Source organism: Echinops telfairi, unplaced genomic scaffold, assembly GCF_000313985.2.
Source record: "Echinops telfairi isolate 266 unplaced genomic scaffold, ASM31398v2 ScPeMD7_3533;HRSCAF=4204_0, whole genome shotgun sequence".
Lineage (NCBI taxonomy): Eukaryota > Metazoa > Chordata > Mammalia > Afrosoricida > Tenrecidae > Echinops > Echinops telfairi.
In genome coordinates this window covers 33,035,591-33,052,924 of record NW_022107431.1, presented here as the reverse complement: position 1 = coordinate 33,052,924, position 17,334 = coordinate 33,035,591, and the positions used below count along the sequence as shown (strand labels likewise).

Below are 17,334 nucleotides of genomic sequence, written 5' to 3'. Positions count from 1 at the left end.
AAAAAAAAAAAAAAAAGACTGAGGACAAGCGATGGCAAGCCACATGAAGATGGCCAACGAGCAGAGGCTCAGAGACAAGGACCTTCCTCCAGAGCTAACAGGAAAGAAAGCCTTGCCCTAGAGCTGACACCCTGAATGTGGACTTCTAGCCTCCTAAATTATGAGAAAATGAATTTCTGTTTGTTAAAACCACTCGTGACATTTCTGTTACAGAGGACCATTACTTTTCACCAGGATAGATCAGTTTTATTACCACTTGTTCTACATTGAATATTCAGGCTTATTTTTCCTTCTCAAGTGGGTGTAAAATGACATTCTACAAGGTTGCTTTGTGTTTAATTATCAGAAAAGGTGAATATTATATTAATTGTTAATGATAAGTTTTTATCCATTGTTCTTAGTAGCATTTTTATAATGAATTTAATTTTAATTTTATAATGAATGAATTTTCCCTTTGCAAATCACAGGTATTTTCCCCGTCATATTTGATTCAAACAGGTACCATTTTGATACCTTTAGAACATTCTTTCATCATATGAAGGCTTTTAAATGTAAAACATTGAGATGTCAAACTTACTTCAGTCTCCTTTCTTACCATCTTACCATCTATATTCCAAGCACAATGAACTGTTTCTGCATTTATAGATTGTCACAGGCCAGGATACTTGATTGCTGGCCTCAGAAATGCTGTCCTTAGTACCTGGAAAAACACCTACCTGCCCCTGCTTGAGCACTGCTGTTCTGGCAAAGCCATTGCTAACCCCGAGACCCCAAGACTGGATGAGGTACTCATTGACACACATATAAACCTCTATCTTGAACTTAGCACACTGTACATCCATTGTACGTTTAACTTTCTTGCCAAGTAGATTTCAAGCTGCTTAACAGATGTGCCTAACTGTGCTTTTGTATCAAAATGTGCTCAGTACTCAGGGGGGGAAATGTGTGGTTTTGGGGTATACTAAATGTTTTATGGTAGGCCACATACTGCTGTATGCTATTCTATCTCAACTGCACAGTATTTTACAGAATTTAAGAAACTAAAAAATTCATTATGACAATTAGTGTATATAATTGAAGGAAATCATTTAAATAAATTACCAAGGACTTGGGTAATGCGTTGTTTCTTCTCTTAAAAGGTTTCTTCTTAATGTAACAATATATGAATACAGAGATAAGGATAAGAACTACAAAGAATACGGTAGCAAAAACAACTGGAATCCAAACAGAATCTGAAAAGAAGCAAAGAAAGATCACACACATTAGAGTGAACTACTGCTACAGCTGAGCTCATCATTCACAGTAGTTACATTCTATGAAGTGGCTGCGAATCAGCAACTCGTGAACCACAGCTCCTAGGGAAAATATAGCACCAGGCTCCTGCAAGCCTCTGGTCACAGCATTTTCATCAATTGACTGTTATACAGCCTTGCTGCATGTGTGTTTCTCTTTAAAGCCATCCTATTTAAGCTACATTGAGTCATTAATACTCAACTTCATAGCCCACAGTGCTGTAATTCAAGCCTAAGCAAAGTTTACCTGACACGTGTTTTTTCTGTAAAGCACATCTCAGCCTCTTTATGCTAAACAGTACTTTAGCACTATGCTAGGGTCCATTTTCAACAGCAAAATCAAATTAGTGCCATGAAAAACATGGCATTGAACAGACCTTAAAGGGCTCTTGTTTCCACTGATATCAGATGAAATGAGAAAACAGAGTGTCGCCTATTTGACCTCAGCTGGAAACCTGTATGGTGGCGACTGAAGATTCCTGTTCTGGGACAGCCACGAGTCATCGTGAAAGTGCCGGCAGGTTGATTTCGGAGTTTAAAAGAAACCTTAATGAGTGGGTACATTTGCGAGTACGCAATCTGTGAATTTGGAGGATCGGCCGTCCCACGGAGTTATAAAGCCGAGGGCTGCTCGTTTACAGACTGACTTCACTGGGCAGCCAACGTGGTCACAGTGGTAATGGACAGTGGAACAGATGTCAAGTGTTCTGAATAGAACATGATGTCTCTGTCCTGTGTAGTTTCAGGACGTTTTTCTGAACCTTTTCACTGCAGCCTTGGATAATCTTGTTTCCCAGAGTTAGACTTGTCTCTCAGTTAAAGGAGCAAAGAAAAAATTAAGCAACTGTAAAAATAAACTCTGCAACATTCATACCGTTTAAAATAGTTTAGCCCCCTCCTCAGAATTTTCCGTTACACTTTATCTATTTCAAGATGGCAAATACTCGGGAAGATGTGTCCATATGGCCACATGCCACAAGGAAGAAGCCACTTTGAATGAAAGCCATCTGATGCTGTTTCATTTTGTCAGCACGATTTTCAGTATTTTTTATAGTCCCGTCTTCCTAATGAACAGCACTTGATGTATCGGGTGAAGTCTGGATGCCTTTGTGGAATCCTACCACCTCTAATGTCTATTCCAAAGGGTACAGTCACTAGATAACGAATGCTAATAACCATGTCTCACGTAGTAAAAGACGTGCCGCCTGTGAGGCACCAACACAGACAGGAGGGGGGCCTCTGTGTCTGAGGTACCGTGGCGCCATCATGTGGACAGAGTTTATCATCCCACTGTCAAATATAGACTAAAATTTTTTTTAAATCTGGGAGCATTTGCATAATTCAAATTTTGTGCATTAAGTAGAATTTTATTATTTGCATTATGCTAGTCTATAACACCATTTCTAATGTTGACCCCCCAAAAACAAGGAAAAGATGATGAATAAAATATTTTTAAATGTTAGAAAAATGACCCACAATCATTATGTAAATTGATTTAATTATTTTGTGTATTAATTTCTAGTCTATTAACATGTCATACAATTGTAATCAATGACATTCCAATTATTCTTTTTCTAAAGTTCGTCTTCTTACAGAAAATTTTATTGCATACATACAAAGGATTTCAAAAAGTTTATGGAAAAATGGAATGAAAAGATAATGCTTCTTGTTGGCATTTTGTATGATTTTCTGTATATAAAATCCAGGACAGGTAAGTCTATAGAGACAGTAACTGGTATGGCAGAGGAGGCTGGGGGGAAATGGGGAGTTATCAACAATGAGTATGAGAAGAAAACGCTCTGAAATTTATTGGATGCTGATTGTATAACTCTTTACAATATGACTGGACAATTAAATTCTATGATATATGAAGTATATGCCAATATAACTACCTTAAGGAAGGGTAACAGAATTCTTGCACAACCTTTCATAGTTCTCTCATAGCATCAGGTCTTGCTGGAGTAATAAACTGACTTACTACGTTATTCTGGACAACAATGAAATGCCAACCTTCATGGACATGGTTTTATGTATTTGTTAAATCTTTTCTTTCCTGGGTCAAAAGGTCACTATACTGTTTCCAGTTCCTTTTGTCTTTTAATGCTGGAGGAATTAATTGCCATCGTCTTAATTTACTTTTTTAATACATAGAGCTACTGAGTAGTTTAAAAAGAGAAAAGAAATCTACCAAAATTACAAAGAGACAGCCCTTTTGCATAGCCTCCCGCTCTGGTAACCACACTCTATTTAGAATTGCAAGAATACAATACTGGGGGAAATGGCAAGAGCTTACCTCTGGAGCTGTTACTTGCAGTGACAATGCAATATTCTTCTGACTTTTCTGTCGAAACGCTCCATCTTTTATCGTGGCCTTCTGCTGACGCGCAGTACTCGGTATTCGGTTGGGCCTTCGGGATACTGGACCAACACTGCGTTTCATTGCACTCATTCACCGTAATGCACACGGCCTGCAGAGGCACAATGAAGATGCAGGGCTCCTTTCAATTTGCTAAGGAGTAGCACCATTTTCATCAGGACACGAGACTGAAGGAAACATGGCTGTGGTGTTTCCCATCACCATCAATTTATGATGACCATGTTTGAATGAGGCGATCAAAGTTCTGCCATCAAAGTCAGTTATTCAACCAACAATGCTCGCTTGCCCTTATCCCTATAGAACTAAAAACTGAGTTGGGGTGAGAGAGAACATTTCACAAGAAGAATGATAAAAGTGTTCTGGAAAGGCTGCCGGATCCTTTGGCAGTAACATAGGAAGGGTTGGGTGAGGCCATCCTGGTAATGCATCATTCATTCAGCCAGCCAAGGCGCATGGGTCACTCAGAGTGCCAAGCATGAGTTCCATCCCAAGATGCAAAGGGAAGACATCAGTCCCTGCCTTCACAGAACGTAGAATGCAATGGAGAAGAGGGTTAAGAAAGAAATGTCACAGGGGGCAAGGTGCAAGGCACGATACAGGCTGCGTGCAACTGCTGGTGCTGTGTGCCACTTAAGTTGATTCCAACTCATTAAGATCCTATATGATGGTACAGAACTGCTCCACGGAGCTTTCTAAGTTACAGTCTTCATGAACACAGATTGTCGGGTATTTTTTCCTGTGGAGCCACTGGCAGGGCAGAACTGCCAACCTTGGATTAATAGCAGAGCACTTAACCTCTGCACCACTAGGACTCCTTTGCATGTAACTAGTAGCAGTCAAACCACGGAAGAGGAAATCATTGACTGTGTCCCTTGGAATTCTTGTGGTGATCCTGTTGCCTACGGTAAACAGAAGAAATTTGCCATATTCTACGTAAAAGCGTGGTGCTTTCAGGGAACTATGAACAAGCAGTTCCCCAGCGCACAGGGCAAAGTCATGGTGGGAGGAATGGGGAGACAAGGAGCTAGAAAGACCATGAGAGCCTTATTCACTATGTCATGAAGGGGGATTTGAACCTGGGGGCTTGGGGGTGGGGTAAGGGATTGGGGAGGGGTAACCAGTGGGGTGTCCTTAAGAGGTTGAAGGTGTGAAGTAATAAGGTGAAGTTTGGGTTTTTGAAAAATAACTGTCCCAACAGCCAAGTAATATTGTAAAATCTAAATCAGATCATGCAATTCTTCTGCTTAAAATCTCTCCAAAGGTGTAACCATGCACTCAGTATAAAAGTCAAATCCCAAGAGGAGTTATGAGTTGTGGCCCCAATGATGTCATGGGCTCTTTTTTCCTGCCACACCTGCTGGGGCTCCTTGCAGCCCCTTGCATATTCCTGGTACGCTCCTGCAAGGGCCTCTGCTCAGAGGATCCTCGCCGAAAAAGCCCTTGCTCACCTCCTTTAGCCTTGGCTCTGACAACTCCTCAACAAGCCTTCCTGGCCACCCACCCTATTTAGATTCACTGGTCCTCACCCAGTCTACTGGCACTGTCCCTGGCCCCCCTGTAGTTTTCTTAACGAGCACTGTCATCTGAGTTTTGTTTGTACTGTTCACTGGGATATCCTTGATGACCAGAAGGCGCACAGTAAGTACTTGATAAACATTTGCTTAATAAATTAATGGCAGCATTGTGAAGACTGAAAAAAACTGTGCTAGGAGCCCTGGTGGTGTAGTGGTTATGCATTGGACTATAATCCACATGGTCTGCAGTTCGAAACCACCAGGAGCTCCTGGGGACAAACTGAACTTTCGACTTCCATAAGCAGTTACAGTCTCAGAAACCCACAGGCAGGTCGCTAGGAGTCCGTACTGAGGTGAGGAGGTGCTCATGGAAGTGTGATCTACACACCAGAAGGAAAAACAGTATCCGTCAGTGTGAGGTTTAGAGCAAGCCAATGGAAGAAAGCCTTAATTGATGAATGAAGATGCACAGCGGTTTACAATCTAGCGCCTGCTCCTGATCCCATTGCTGGCGAGGAATGGTTAGCAGACCAGGTACTCTGAGTGGCACTGGAGTCCAAGACTGGAGGTGGAAAGGAGATTTGAGAAGTTGTTACAAATATTCAGGCCTAGTTAAAGGCCTGGTGTAAGAAATGGGGGAGACATAATAAACTGGAAATAAATTGTAAGTGGAATATAGAAGACAGTGAGAAAAAGAAATCTAGGATTCTAGATCTTTATACGTTTTAAAAACCTAATTTCAGGTATGGGTAAATAGGTAGATGGTGGTCAATGGGGACTCAGTTCCGAGTTTCACACATCTGAGGATTTCAACCAGAGTCATGTCTTTACATAGATATTTATAGAAGCCAAAGATACCATTTCTAAGATCTCACATATACAGATATACCCATATTTGTGTCCATTTATATAAACTTTTGAGTTGTTAGCTTATGTAATTACATATCCTAATCACAGAATTGTTACTAAACATTAATATTATGTGTTATTAAACATTATTATATATATAATAATACCCATTATATAAGCTTGGAACTCACAACTTTATATCCTTAGCCTAATATCCTATGGCCTAGCTACAATTTCTGCTTGGATTATACTCCATTTGCAACTTTCCCAGTCTTAGTTATGAAAATAACTAAATTGCTGTCTAGTTTTCTCTGTTTCTGGCTCTCCCTCACCCCCACCCCCATCACAATTCCCAACCTATTCACCAGCAAATACTACTGGATCTACTATCAGAACATACTGTCTGCCCTCGTCTCTCACTCCTAGTTCTATCACTCTGGTTCCTTCCATTATCTCCTTCCTCCTCTGGCCTAGAGCACTGCCATGAGCTCCCACCTTCTTGCTGCTGGTCCTTAGGCCCATGATCCAATCTCAATCTAATAAGATACATTGTATCAGATTGTATCACTCTTCTGATCAAAGCCCTTCCCCCATACCCCATGGTTTATTCATCTTATTCGGAGTAAAAGCCCAAATCCCTACATAGGCATAAGGGCTCTTCAGTATGTGACCCCATCCCACTTGGATCCCTTTCTGATTCCATTTCTTCTACTCTTGCCCTTACTTATTCAGCTCCACGTTATGCCCTCATATTATTGCACATTGGCACAATGAAGAAGAAAAGATTGTAATTATCTTCGGTTACCCCTGGAGAAAAGGGAGGTATACTGCTAAAGCACTAGACTAGGGTCATGCTACTGAAACTGGCTGAGAAACACTTAAACGTATTAATCTAGTCACTGTTAAAGATGAACAAATTCCTCACAATAGTATTCCTATCTTCCTTTTCTCTTGCAAAAATCTATATCTACAGACTTTTCTGAATATGCCTAGAATTCTACTTCGATTACACTATGATAAGAAACAACTGATGCTATATACAGAACAATTTCTACTCAGAAAAAGGTGAACTGGAAACACTTACTTTACTTCCATTAGTTTTCACATTTACGTTGTATGTGAAGCTGTAGCAAGTATCTTCAGAAGCAAACACAGTTCCCAGCTCTGTTCCATTTACAATAACTAATGGATGAAATATGTCGATAATGATTATGTCTTCCTTTTCTCTGATATGTAGCTTAGGTGGTCCAACTTTCCCTGAGAAAAACAACACACATGTGCATTATATATGTACACACACAGAAACATGCACTCAGGCACACTTTAATACTGATCTTGGGACTTCATGGTACTTTCCATAAAATTAAAAACAAAGAAAAAATGCAACCTGCTCTTTTTCTGTTGTTGCTGTCCTAAAGCAGGGCCATATGTAAACCATCCCACTAAAATCCAGAATATATTCTAAGTGTCTTTAGTATAGAAATACTCAACATCGCTCAGGCAAGAATGACTCTTAACTAAATTTCTCTTTAGTGGTGTGATTTCATTCTAGTCCTAGAGAAAAACACTTGGGTATGACCCTTAGTAAAAAATATTGACATCATAAGGGCTTTATAAACTATTTGCTTTTTTATCTTAGTTTCTATGAGTTAAGAAACCTGGGCTGCAAAAATTGTTTCAGAAAAAGCCTGAGCCATCTTTGATTCCTCACCACGACTGTTATCACCAGCACCCAGCCTGTCTGCGATGATGGCGGTAGAAGTTGGCCTAATGCATTCGGTTTGTATGGTGAAGACCACAGCTAGCATCATTCCACGAGATGCGGTGTGCCTTTGATGCCTGCCCCTGAAGGGGACAAATAACCTACCCTGCTCATCAGGCTTAGGGAGCAGCACTTTGTGCCCGGTGGGTCTCTTGTTCCCTTTTAAAATTCTTATTATGAGAAATTCCAATGATACTAAAAGTCAACATTTAGCAATTAGTAAGCATTATACCATGTTTGCATCATCAATCCATTTTTTTTCCCAGCAAAAATATTTTCCCAGTTGTCCCAAAGTTATCTTTTATAGCTGATTACTTGAAACCCAGGATTCAGGCAGAGAGTCCATACAGTGCAATGGGCTGTTTTGTCTCTAAAACCTTTTCCATCTACTGCAGACTCCCCTCTACCTCTGCCTTTTAGCCATGACATTGCCTTGTGGAAAAGGCTGGAACAGTAATCTCATAGATGGGCTCGTTTGCCTGATTTCTTCTGTTTGCTCATTCTGTTGCTTGACTTGACTCTCAATCTACTGTACAGGGAGGTCCATTTTTGTCACCGCAGTGTCCTCAGGATCAATGAGACACAGATTGGCACAGAATAAGAGTATGCCCTGGGTAAATATTTGTGGAAGAACTGGCCAACAGATGACAAAGGTATGGACGCTGGAGAAAAAGGGGGGAAAAGGCATTCGAAGGAATGAAGAGGAAGGGTCAAGTAAGTAGGCACACTCTGAAGAGCAGGAGGAGAACCCAGGCAGTGTCTAGTGACACAGCACGGCAGCTGGCAGGGGATAGGGAGGTTAGAAGATAAGGGAATGAAGGCTGCAGAAGTGAGGGCCATGTGACTAGAGCTTTCTTTTGCCTAGGAGTCAGGGTTTGAGAACTCCAAGGTAGGAGGTCATAAATTCTGAAGCTGGAGGCAAAAACAAAGATCAGGTAACTATACTACTGGACTAGGATTCCAGGGAGTAGAGAACAGAAAATCCTGAGGGTAGAGAAATTAATGAAGTAAATTTAAATTGACATTAAAATTTCCCCAGGTATTGAAAGGGCATACAGTAGAGAGAATGAGAGCCAGCCACCCAAGTCCTGAGCGGATGGAACTTGGAAGTGAATGCTAGAGAAGGCAGGGAGGGAAGGGCCAGTGCATAGCTGGTGGGGCAGCACCAAGTCCATCTTTGCATGGGGTTGAGGTGCACGGGCTCCCAGAGGGCAACGCGACGGCTGTCTCCCCGCCCTATTTTGTGAAGCTTGGAGAAAGGGAAGATATGAACCCTCCAGATGCTTCCTGAGCATTTTAGTAATGTTTAGCAATTGCGCTCTCTCTCTCTCTCTCTCTCTCTCTCACACACACACACACACACACACACACACACGACCTATGTAGGCATTTTCAAGTCTAAAATCTAGACATATGCATATTTTACCCACCATCTTTGCAGATAATGAAATCCTTTGTCTCCACATAGGCCGATTCTTTTTGCCCAAGCCTCGCTTTAACTCTGGCCCAGACAGACTCTAATGGATCGTAAATTTCATTAAAAATATTACAGTGATGGAGAGAAATATTCGTACAGACAGCCTTCCATAGCCCGTAGCTGAAAGAAAGAGGGATCAGAAAACACAAAGGTAACTTTCACTGTTAACTTATACACTTGACCCTCCTTAGTCTATGCTTTTCTGATTTTCCTTTGCAGGACAGAGCAAGAGTGAAATAAGTGCAGGATGGAGAAACTCTTGATTAGAAATAACACCAATTCCTTTACAATAAGGAGGCTCATTTTAAAATGTAAGACTTTTACAGACCACATTACACACCCAATTAAAGAATCCAGTCTTAAACAAATCAAGATATCAGTTAACAGACTGTGTTAGACAGGGTTCTCTAGAGAGATAAAACCAAATTGTTGAAATTTAATATATTTATTTATAAAGATAATTAGATATATAACAAGAAATGAACTGTTAAATCATATACAGATAAATATATAATACAAGAAATAAACAGTTAAATTATAATGCACTACAAATGGCGCAATGCAACTCACTCCCATGAGAGAGAGTTGTGAGAGACTAGCAGTCCTTCAAGTCTAGTCTGCTGCCAGATCGTCCTCTATTTATAGAGAGAGCTAGGCTATGTCATCACAGCAGCCAATCACAAGGCAGGCCACCAACTGCCAGTCCCCAGCTCCAGAGATGTCTTAAAGGGACCTCAACTTACAGTGACACAGTCCACAGGCTAGGCCTCCCAGGTAGTGTAGCCTTTAAATTGAGGCACAGAACAAGCAAGGCAGCCACACACTGGTCCAATGATCAAAGAGGGAGAGACAAGGAAGGTGAGGCTCACCAAGGCATTTATCTCTCTGCCCTTCAGTTAATCCCACTTGTGTTTATCGGCCAGGGTGCCACAATAAACTATCTCACAGACATTGTTTTAAGCTAATTGCAAAATCAAGCAAGGTATTAAAAGATCTAAAACTTGTCAACACAGCACGGCAGCTGGCAAAGAGGATAGGGAGGTTAGAAGATAAGGGAATGAAGGCCGCAGAAGGCAGATTTCTGCCTTCCTACTCAAAAACACATTACACCAAAGGAGCTAAAAGTAACAGCATTATTTTTTATACTGAACTTATGTTATTTGTAGTGCCTTCAAATCTTAGAAGTATGTGATATTTCTCTATGTACTACAGGGAAGACACAGAAATAGGAGGCACTGTTCTAAAAAGAAAGAGCCCTTCTAGCGTAGTGGTTATGTGTTGGGTTGCTCACCACGAGGTCAGCAGTTTGAAACCACCAGCTGCTCAGCTGGTGCAATATGGGGCTTTCTACTCCTACACTAGGTAGTCTTGGGGCAGTTCTACCATGCCCTGTTGGGTTGCTCTGACTGGCATCGACTCAATAACAGTGAGTTTGGTTTTTGGTTGGTTTTGAGGAGAACAGTTGTGTGCCCCTAGCATGTCTGGATGTGTAGATGCATGTCCACAAGCAGCCATTTGGGAAGTTGTGCCAGGTGGAAGGAAGGATGAAGGGAGCAAAGCAGGAGTTGCACAGGTGCAAGCAGTGAAGCAAGAACAGAACACAAGGGTAGTGCAGTAATACTCACCCATAATTCTTTACCTCCACAGTGAAAACAGGAGCTGGCACCATGGCTGGGTACTCCCAATGCAGGACAGGATTCATGTTGTAGGACTCGATCGCAACATTGGTTGGCAGAGGCACTGTGAAAGGAGATCCCAAGAGCAAAATAGGCATCAGTATGAATGTGACATTGGAACACATTCTAAGACACCCAAGATGGCCAAATGCACGTGTGTGAAGAAAAGCAGAATTCTCCAGGATAGTCATTAAATTAACAATAGATTGTAAAAATGATTTTAAAAAATAAATACAAATATAGCCAAAGGCAGTATCTGCCCATCTTGTTTGAAGAGTCTTTATGAGTCAGCATTGCCTCTTGTAAGAACGAGGACCCCTGGTGGCGGAGGGTAGTTGGTCACAAAGTGGGCTGGTAGCCGCAAAGCCAGGGGGTTAACCCGAAAGCCGCTCTTGGGAGAAAGATGAGCGTGTTGATGCCTGTAAAGACTTACAGCCCCATAACTCTAGGGAGCAATTCTACTATGCTCTGTGGAGTGACTATGAGTAGGAATGGATTAGATGGTGGTGAATTTGGTTGGATATAAGAATAATGCTCATTTAATCAGTAGAGTTTTTTTTTTTTTAATTAAACACAGTTTCTATTCAATGTTTACAGAACAACTGGCTACAGCAGGGATAATCAATTTTATTCTAAAACACCACCCAGACTTTCAACTCTCTACTCGATAACCATTACACACTCCTCATGCCTTCGGGTTAGCACAAGGAAGGCCTATAGAATGACCAGAAGAACCATCTCTCATTCCAGCTTTGTCAGCATTGTGTTCTGGGATGTCCTGTTTATAAAGACGCACAGTATTGCGTCCTGCCTTTGCTCTTTGAAGCCATTTAAGAAAATGTTTGTTGCTAAGACTTGAGTCACCAAAGGGCTTAAGTTTCTTGAATATCTTGTAATCATACATTATCAAACCATAGTTTGGTTATTAAAAGAAGATGTATAGTCCCCCTACGCAGCATAAAAAGGTGTCATCTGTCACCCTTGGAAATTTGAAACACACACCTGCACCTTCCTCTCTGCTTTCACACCCCTTCCCTAACTATTTATGACTAGACGTGAAATGACAGACCTACTGGCCTAGAAAAGTATTTTACATACAATTTACTTTGTCATTAAAATACAATTATGAGAGAAATAGTGACTGGTATGTTTCAAAGTGTCTCGGATGACGCTGATGATCTCTTAGGTTTATATTACATAGATTGCTCTGATAAAGATCCCCGGCCACACAGTGGGTAAGAACTCGGCCTCAACTCCCTGCCACCGAGTCAGTTCGGGCTAATAGCAACCCTATCGAACAGGGTGGAACTGCCCTATGCGTTTCCAAGACTGCAGCTCTTGACAGGAGTGGTAAGTTCCATCTTCTCCAGCGGAGCTGACGGGCAGTTTCCAACTGACAACCTTGTGGTTAACAGTCCAATGAGTAACCACTAGGCCATCAAGGCTCCTCATGGGTAAGCTCAGCTGTCAACTGAATTGTCAATGACTCTCAAGTCTTTATCAGCAGTTCAATGGGAGAAACATGTGGCAGCCAAATGCTTCTGTAAAGATTACACCCTTGGAAATATGGTGCAATTCTATCCAGGCCACTAGAGTCGCTATCAACCACCATTGATTTGATGGCAGTGGAAATTCTACAATGCAATTTTAAAATTCCTTTAAAAAACAAATGCAAATGAAAACACAACCTCTGAAAATATTTGAGGCATGGCCAAGTGTAGTACGTGAAGGACAATTTGTAACAATAAAGTCACAGATCAAGACAGAAGAATCCCAACCAACACCTTAACCTTACATCTTCAACAATTAGAAAAAGGACAGCAAAGTAACCCTACAGTCACCAAAATTAAAGAAACAATAAAGACTGGAACAGAAATAAATGAAATAGAACAGGGGGGGAAATTAGAAGGAATCAACAAGGCTAAAAATTGGTTCAACAAAGGAGAAGATACAAATAGCACACACAAATTAAAAAACTACAAACTTCTAGAAACATATTACCTACCTAAGCTAACACAGACTGGGAAGAAATTTTGAACAGGTCCATTACAAGAGCAGAATCGATCTGGTCATTTAAAATCACCCAACAAAAAAATAAATAAAATAAAATAAAATCACCCAACAATAAGTGTTAGCCCAGACAGCTTCACTGGAAAATCCCACCACACATAAAAAACAGCTGACACCAACCAGGCCTACTCAAATTATTCCAGAGTACAGAAAACTCCAGGATTCATCTTATGATGTGAACATGGCCTTGATGCCCACACCAGGGAAAGATGTGTCAGTAAAAAAATTAAATTATAAACAATCAGAGGTCATGAACATAGAAACAAAACAATCTCAATAAAATTCTAGTTGCTAGAATCCAGAAAAAAACGCCCTCCCCCCACTTCCCCTGCTTCTGAGATGGTTCATTTTGTACCCAGCAGGATAGTAATCACAATGAACACTGTTAACAATCACTCACAACCGAACCCTATCAGTATCTCCCCCCACCTTTCTTACCTAGACACACAGAGTCAAGGATCATTTGGTAGGAGGTAGAGAGACAATAATTAGAAAAGCCACATTAATTCACAGTACTGCGCCAAATCTAACACATCGCTGAGTTTTAGCCAGAACTGTAAGAAAGGGACATTAAAGGTATCCAAATTGGCAAAGAAGTAAAAATACCTTCAACTGCAGCTAATCTGATCCCATACGTAGAAGATCCCATAGACTCCTTTAGAAAATTACTGGATTAATTGTATGATTCAACAAAATAGCAGGATAAAATGTCAATAGACAAAAATCACTCAGATTACACTAAGCAAGAGAACTCTGGAAAGGAACTAAGGTAAATAATGTCATTTAAAATAGCTGCCCCCAATATGAAATGATTAGGAATAATCTACCCAGAGAAAAAAAGGCCTACACAAAATAAAACACTACTTGAGAAACTAAGAGACTATCACTGTGAAAAGGTCAACATTACTCAAAGTAATCTACAGATACAATGCGATCCCGATCCAGATTCCAACATGATTCTTGAAAAAGCACCAACTTTATATGGAAAGGAATGAGACCCTGATAGGCAACATTCTACTAAAGAAGAACAAAGCAGGAGATGTGACACTTCTTGGTCCTGAAACCCACCACACAGCCCCTCCGACAGAGCAGGCTGCGATTGACACAGGGACAGCCACACAGGCCAGTGGAGCAGAGCTGAGAACCAAGAATTAAATCCAACCGTTTATGGGCGAATGATTTGACCAAAAGCTTAAACTCATTGAATGGGGAAGAGATCATCTCTTTAACAAATGATGCTGTCAAAGTGGATATTCATTTGTGGGGAAATGAAACAGGATCCATCTATCACATCCTAAAAACGAAACAAAACAAAAACTCAAGATGGACCAAAGACCTAAATGTAAAACCTCAAACAAAAAAGACAATCAATAAAAAAATAGGAACAGCGGGTCTGGAGGAAGAATCAATAACCTGCAATATGCAGGTGACACAACCTTGGTTGCTGAAAGCAAGGAGTTGAGGCACTTACTAATGAGGGATCAACTACTGTACCCTTCAGTATTGATTATAATTCAATGTAAAAAAAACCAAAAAATCCTATCAAATAAGCCATTAGACATCATTAAAAAAAAACAGAGTAAAGACTGAAGTTGTCAAAAATTTCATTTTACTTGGATCCACAATCAATGCTCATGGGGGCAGTGGTCACAGAATCAAATGACGTATTGGGCAAATCTGCTGCAAAAGACCTACTTGAAGGGGCACAGAGCAAAGATGTCACATTGAGGAGTAAAGAGCACCCATCCAAGCTTTCGTATTTTACATGACTTCACGTGCTTGTGAAGGCCAAACAACGAACCAGGAAGGCTGCAGCAGACTGGATACAGGGAACTATGGGGTCGATGAAGAATACTTAAAGCACCATGGGCTGTCAAAAGAACAAACAACCCTGTCTTGGAGGAAGTGCAGCCAGGAAGCTCCTTAGAAGCAGGGATGGTGAGACTTTATCTCACGTACCTTGGACATGCTATCAGGAACCCCAGTCCTTGGAGAAGCTCATCAGGTTTTCAACAACAATCAAATCCACTGGTATCAAGTTAACTCCAACTCGTAACCACTCTACACAGCACAACGCTGTCCCTGTGGGTTTCTGAGGCGATAAATCTTTATGGGCGCAGAAAGCCTCATCTTTTTCCTGCAGAGTAGCTGGTGGCTTCAAACTGCTGACCTGCAACCTAATGTGTAACCCACTACAAAATCCAGGGCTCCTTTCCTGAAGTAAAGGGTCAACGGAAAACAGGTCAACCCTCAAGGAGATGTAATGACATAGCGGCTGACAACAACAGGCTCAAATATGACCATTGTGAGGATGGCGCAGGAACAGACATTGTTTCATTCCGTGTCCGCTGTCAGGCGTAACTGACTTTGCAGCACCTAACTACAATCCATGACATCAATATGCTTTCAAACAAATGAAAATATCAAACAGAAGAAGATGAAATAGATGACTGGGACTTCTTAAAACTAGAACCTGTGTAACAAGAAAGAAGAAAAAGAACCCTAAGACTGGGGGGAAATTGTTGCAAAGGTATGCCAAACAAGGGAATAATTTCTAAAACGTACAGAAAAAGTCAACACCTCAACAACTAAAGGGCAATTCATTTTTAAAAATGAGTAGAGGACATGAACAGACACGTCACCAAAGAAGACAGGTGGCCAGAAAACATATGCAAAAACGCTCACAACCATTACCAATTTGAGAGGCAAATCAAAACGAGTTACCTCACCCAGCACAAGTAACAAAGCTCCAGGGAACGAAGGGAGGGAGGGAGAGAGGGAAGGAAGACCACCACTAATGCTGGCGTGAGACCAGATCCCTCACACACTGGCCCGCCATGGCGCAACCTCTGGGAAGGGCTGCAGGAGCTCTAGTTGGTATCTATCCTAGACAGATGAGAGTCATGACACCAACGCCCATGCTCATCACAGCTCCACTTACAATAGCAAAAAGATGGAAGCTGCTAGATGCCCAGCAGCAGCAGAATGGTTAAATTTTGAAAGACGCACACAATCAGATACTATGCAACATTAAAGGATAATGATAAATCTATGAAAACACTCATTGCATGGAAGAACCTGGAGGACATTATGCTCAGTGAAAAGAGTCCATCAGCAAGGGGCAAACAGGAGCCCACTATTATGAACAGTCAAGGAGAGATTTTCACACTACCTGCTGTGATGTTTCCCAAGTAAGGGGGAGACGGGGGCGGGGTTAGTTCACGAACCCAAAAGTAGACACATTAACAAACCAGGGAAGGGAAGGGAAGGGAAAAATCATCTGAAATCTTTCCTGGACATATTACTGAGTAGTCCTATGAGCTTTCCTCATTTGTGAAATGTGGCATTCGCTTCCACACACACGTATGACAATTGCTGTGTTAAAGTGAAGATAACACCTATATTGCTTTCTAAAGCAAAAATTTTCATATTTGAGCCCAAACTGGTCCATTGTTTTAAATTGCATATCTAACACATGTGTTATGGGCAATTTCTGGTTTCTTTTTCTTTTCTTTTTTCTGATTATATTTTCCTTTATATCAGTGGTTCTGAGCAGGAAGAAGTTTGGTTTCCTGGGAGGCATTTGACAATGTCTGTACTTATTTTTAGTTGTTGCAACTAGGGGGAGAGACCAGAGAGAAAATTTGAACATTGACAACAGAGGCTGAAAGACAAAGAATGATCCAGCCCCCAATGTCAATAATTTAAGTTGAGAAACCTTGCTTTCTGTGTTTATAATTTTGGGTGGTTTTTTTCATGATATAGGAAAGAAAACCAATTACAGAATGTTTTATATTCTATATTTACAAAATACATTTAGTCGGTATTAGCAATATATTTTGTGATATTCTCCCCAATGAATTTCTTTGGTTACTGCTAAAACACATAACTTCCATATTATCTGTCAAACGTCATAAAGATTTTTGTAAAAAGCCTGAGACTGTGGAGCAAAGATGGTGTTTCATAAATTCAAATATTACTAATTTGCCTGTTCCACAGTCAGTGAGCAGACACCCGCAATCTTTCTATTTACACTTCCTATAACACTGCTGGAGCCCTAGTGCCTTAGTGCTTACATGTTAGGCCATTAACCCTCAAGGTCAGCAGTTCGAAACCACCAGCTGCTCTCCGGGAGAAACAAGAGGCTCTCTACTTTCCTAAAGAATTACAGTGTTGTCTAAATAAAGGCATGTACATATAAAATATATTTATATATGAAGATGTAGAAATAGATGTATGTGCACATATGTATAGGTTTAGTATTAAGGTAGCCGATGGATATTGGGCCTCCACTCAAGTACTCCCTCAATGCAAGAA

At 40.9% G+C, this 17,334-nt stretch overlaps 1 protein-coding gene across 1 annotated transcript in view; it reads right to left on the bottom strand.

The window, feature by feature from the left end:
* Nucleotides 1-17,334, bottom strand: part of IFNGR1 (interferon gamma receptor 1) — a 36,059-nt gene that overhangs the window by 7,505 nt on the left and 11,220 nt on the right. Inside the window, exons 2-6 of the mRNA XM_030886826.2 lie at nucleotides 10,897-11,011; nucleotides 9,225-9,391; nucleotides 7,117-7,289; nucleotides 3,586-3,760; nucleotides 1,102-1,232 (exon numbers count right to left, since the gene is read on the bottom strand). Coding sequence (XP_030742686.2) covers nucleotides 1,102-1,232; nucleotides 3,586-3,760; nucleotides 7,117-7,289; nucleotides 9,225-9,391; nucleotides 10,897-11,011 — 761 coding nt within the window. The remainder of the gene's footprint in view (nucleotides 1-1,101; nucleotides 1,233-3,585; nucleotides 3,761-7,116; nucleotides 7,290-9,224; nucleotides 9,392-10,896; nucleotides 11,012-17,334) is intronic.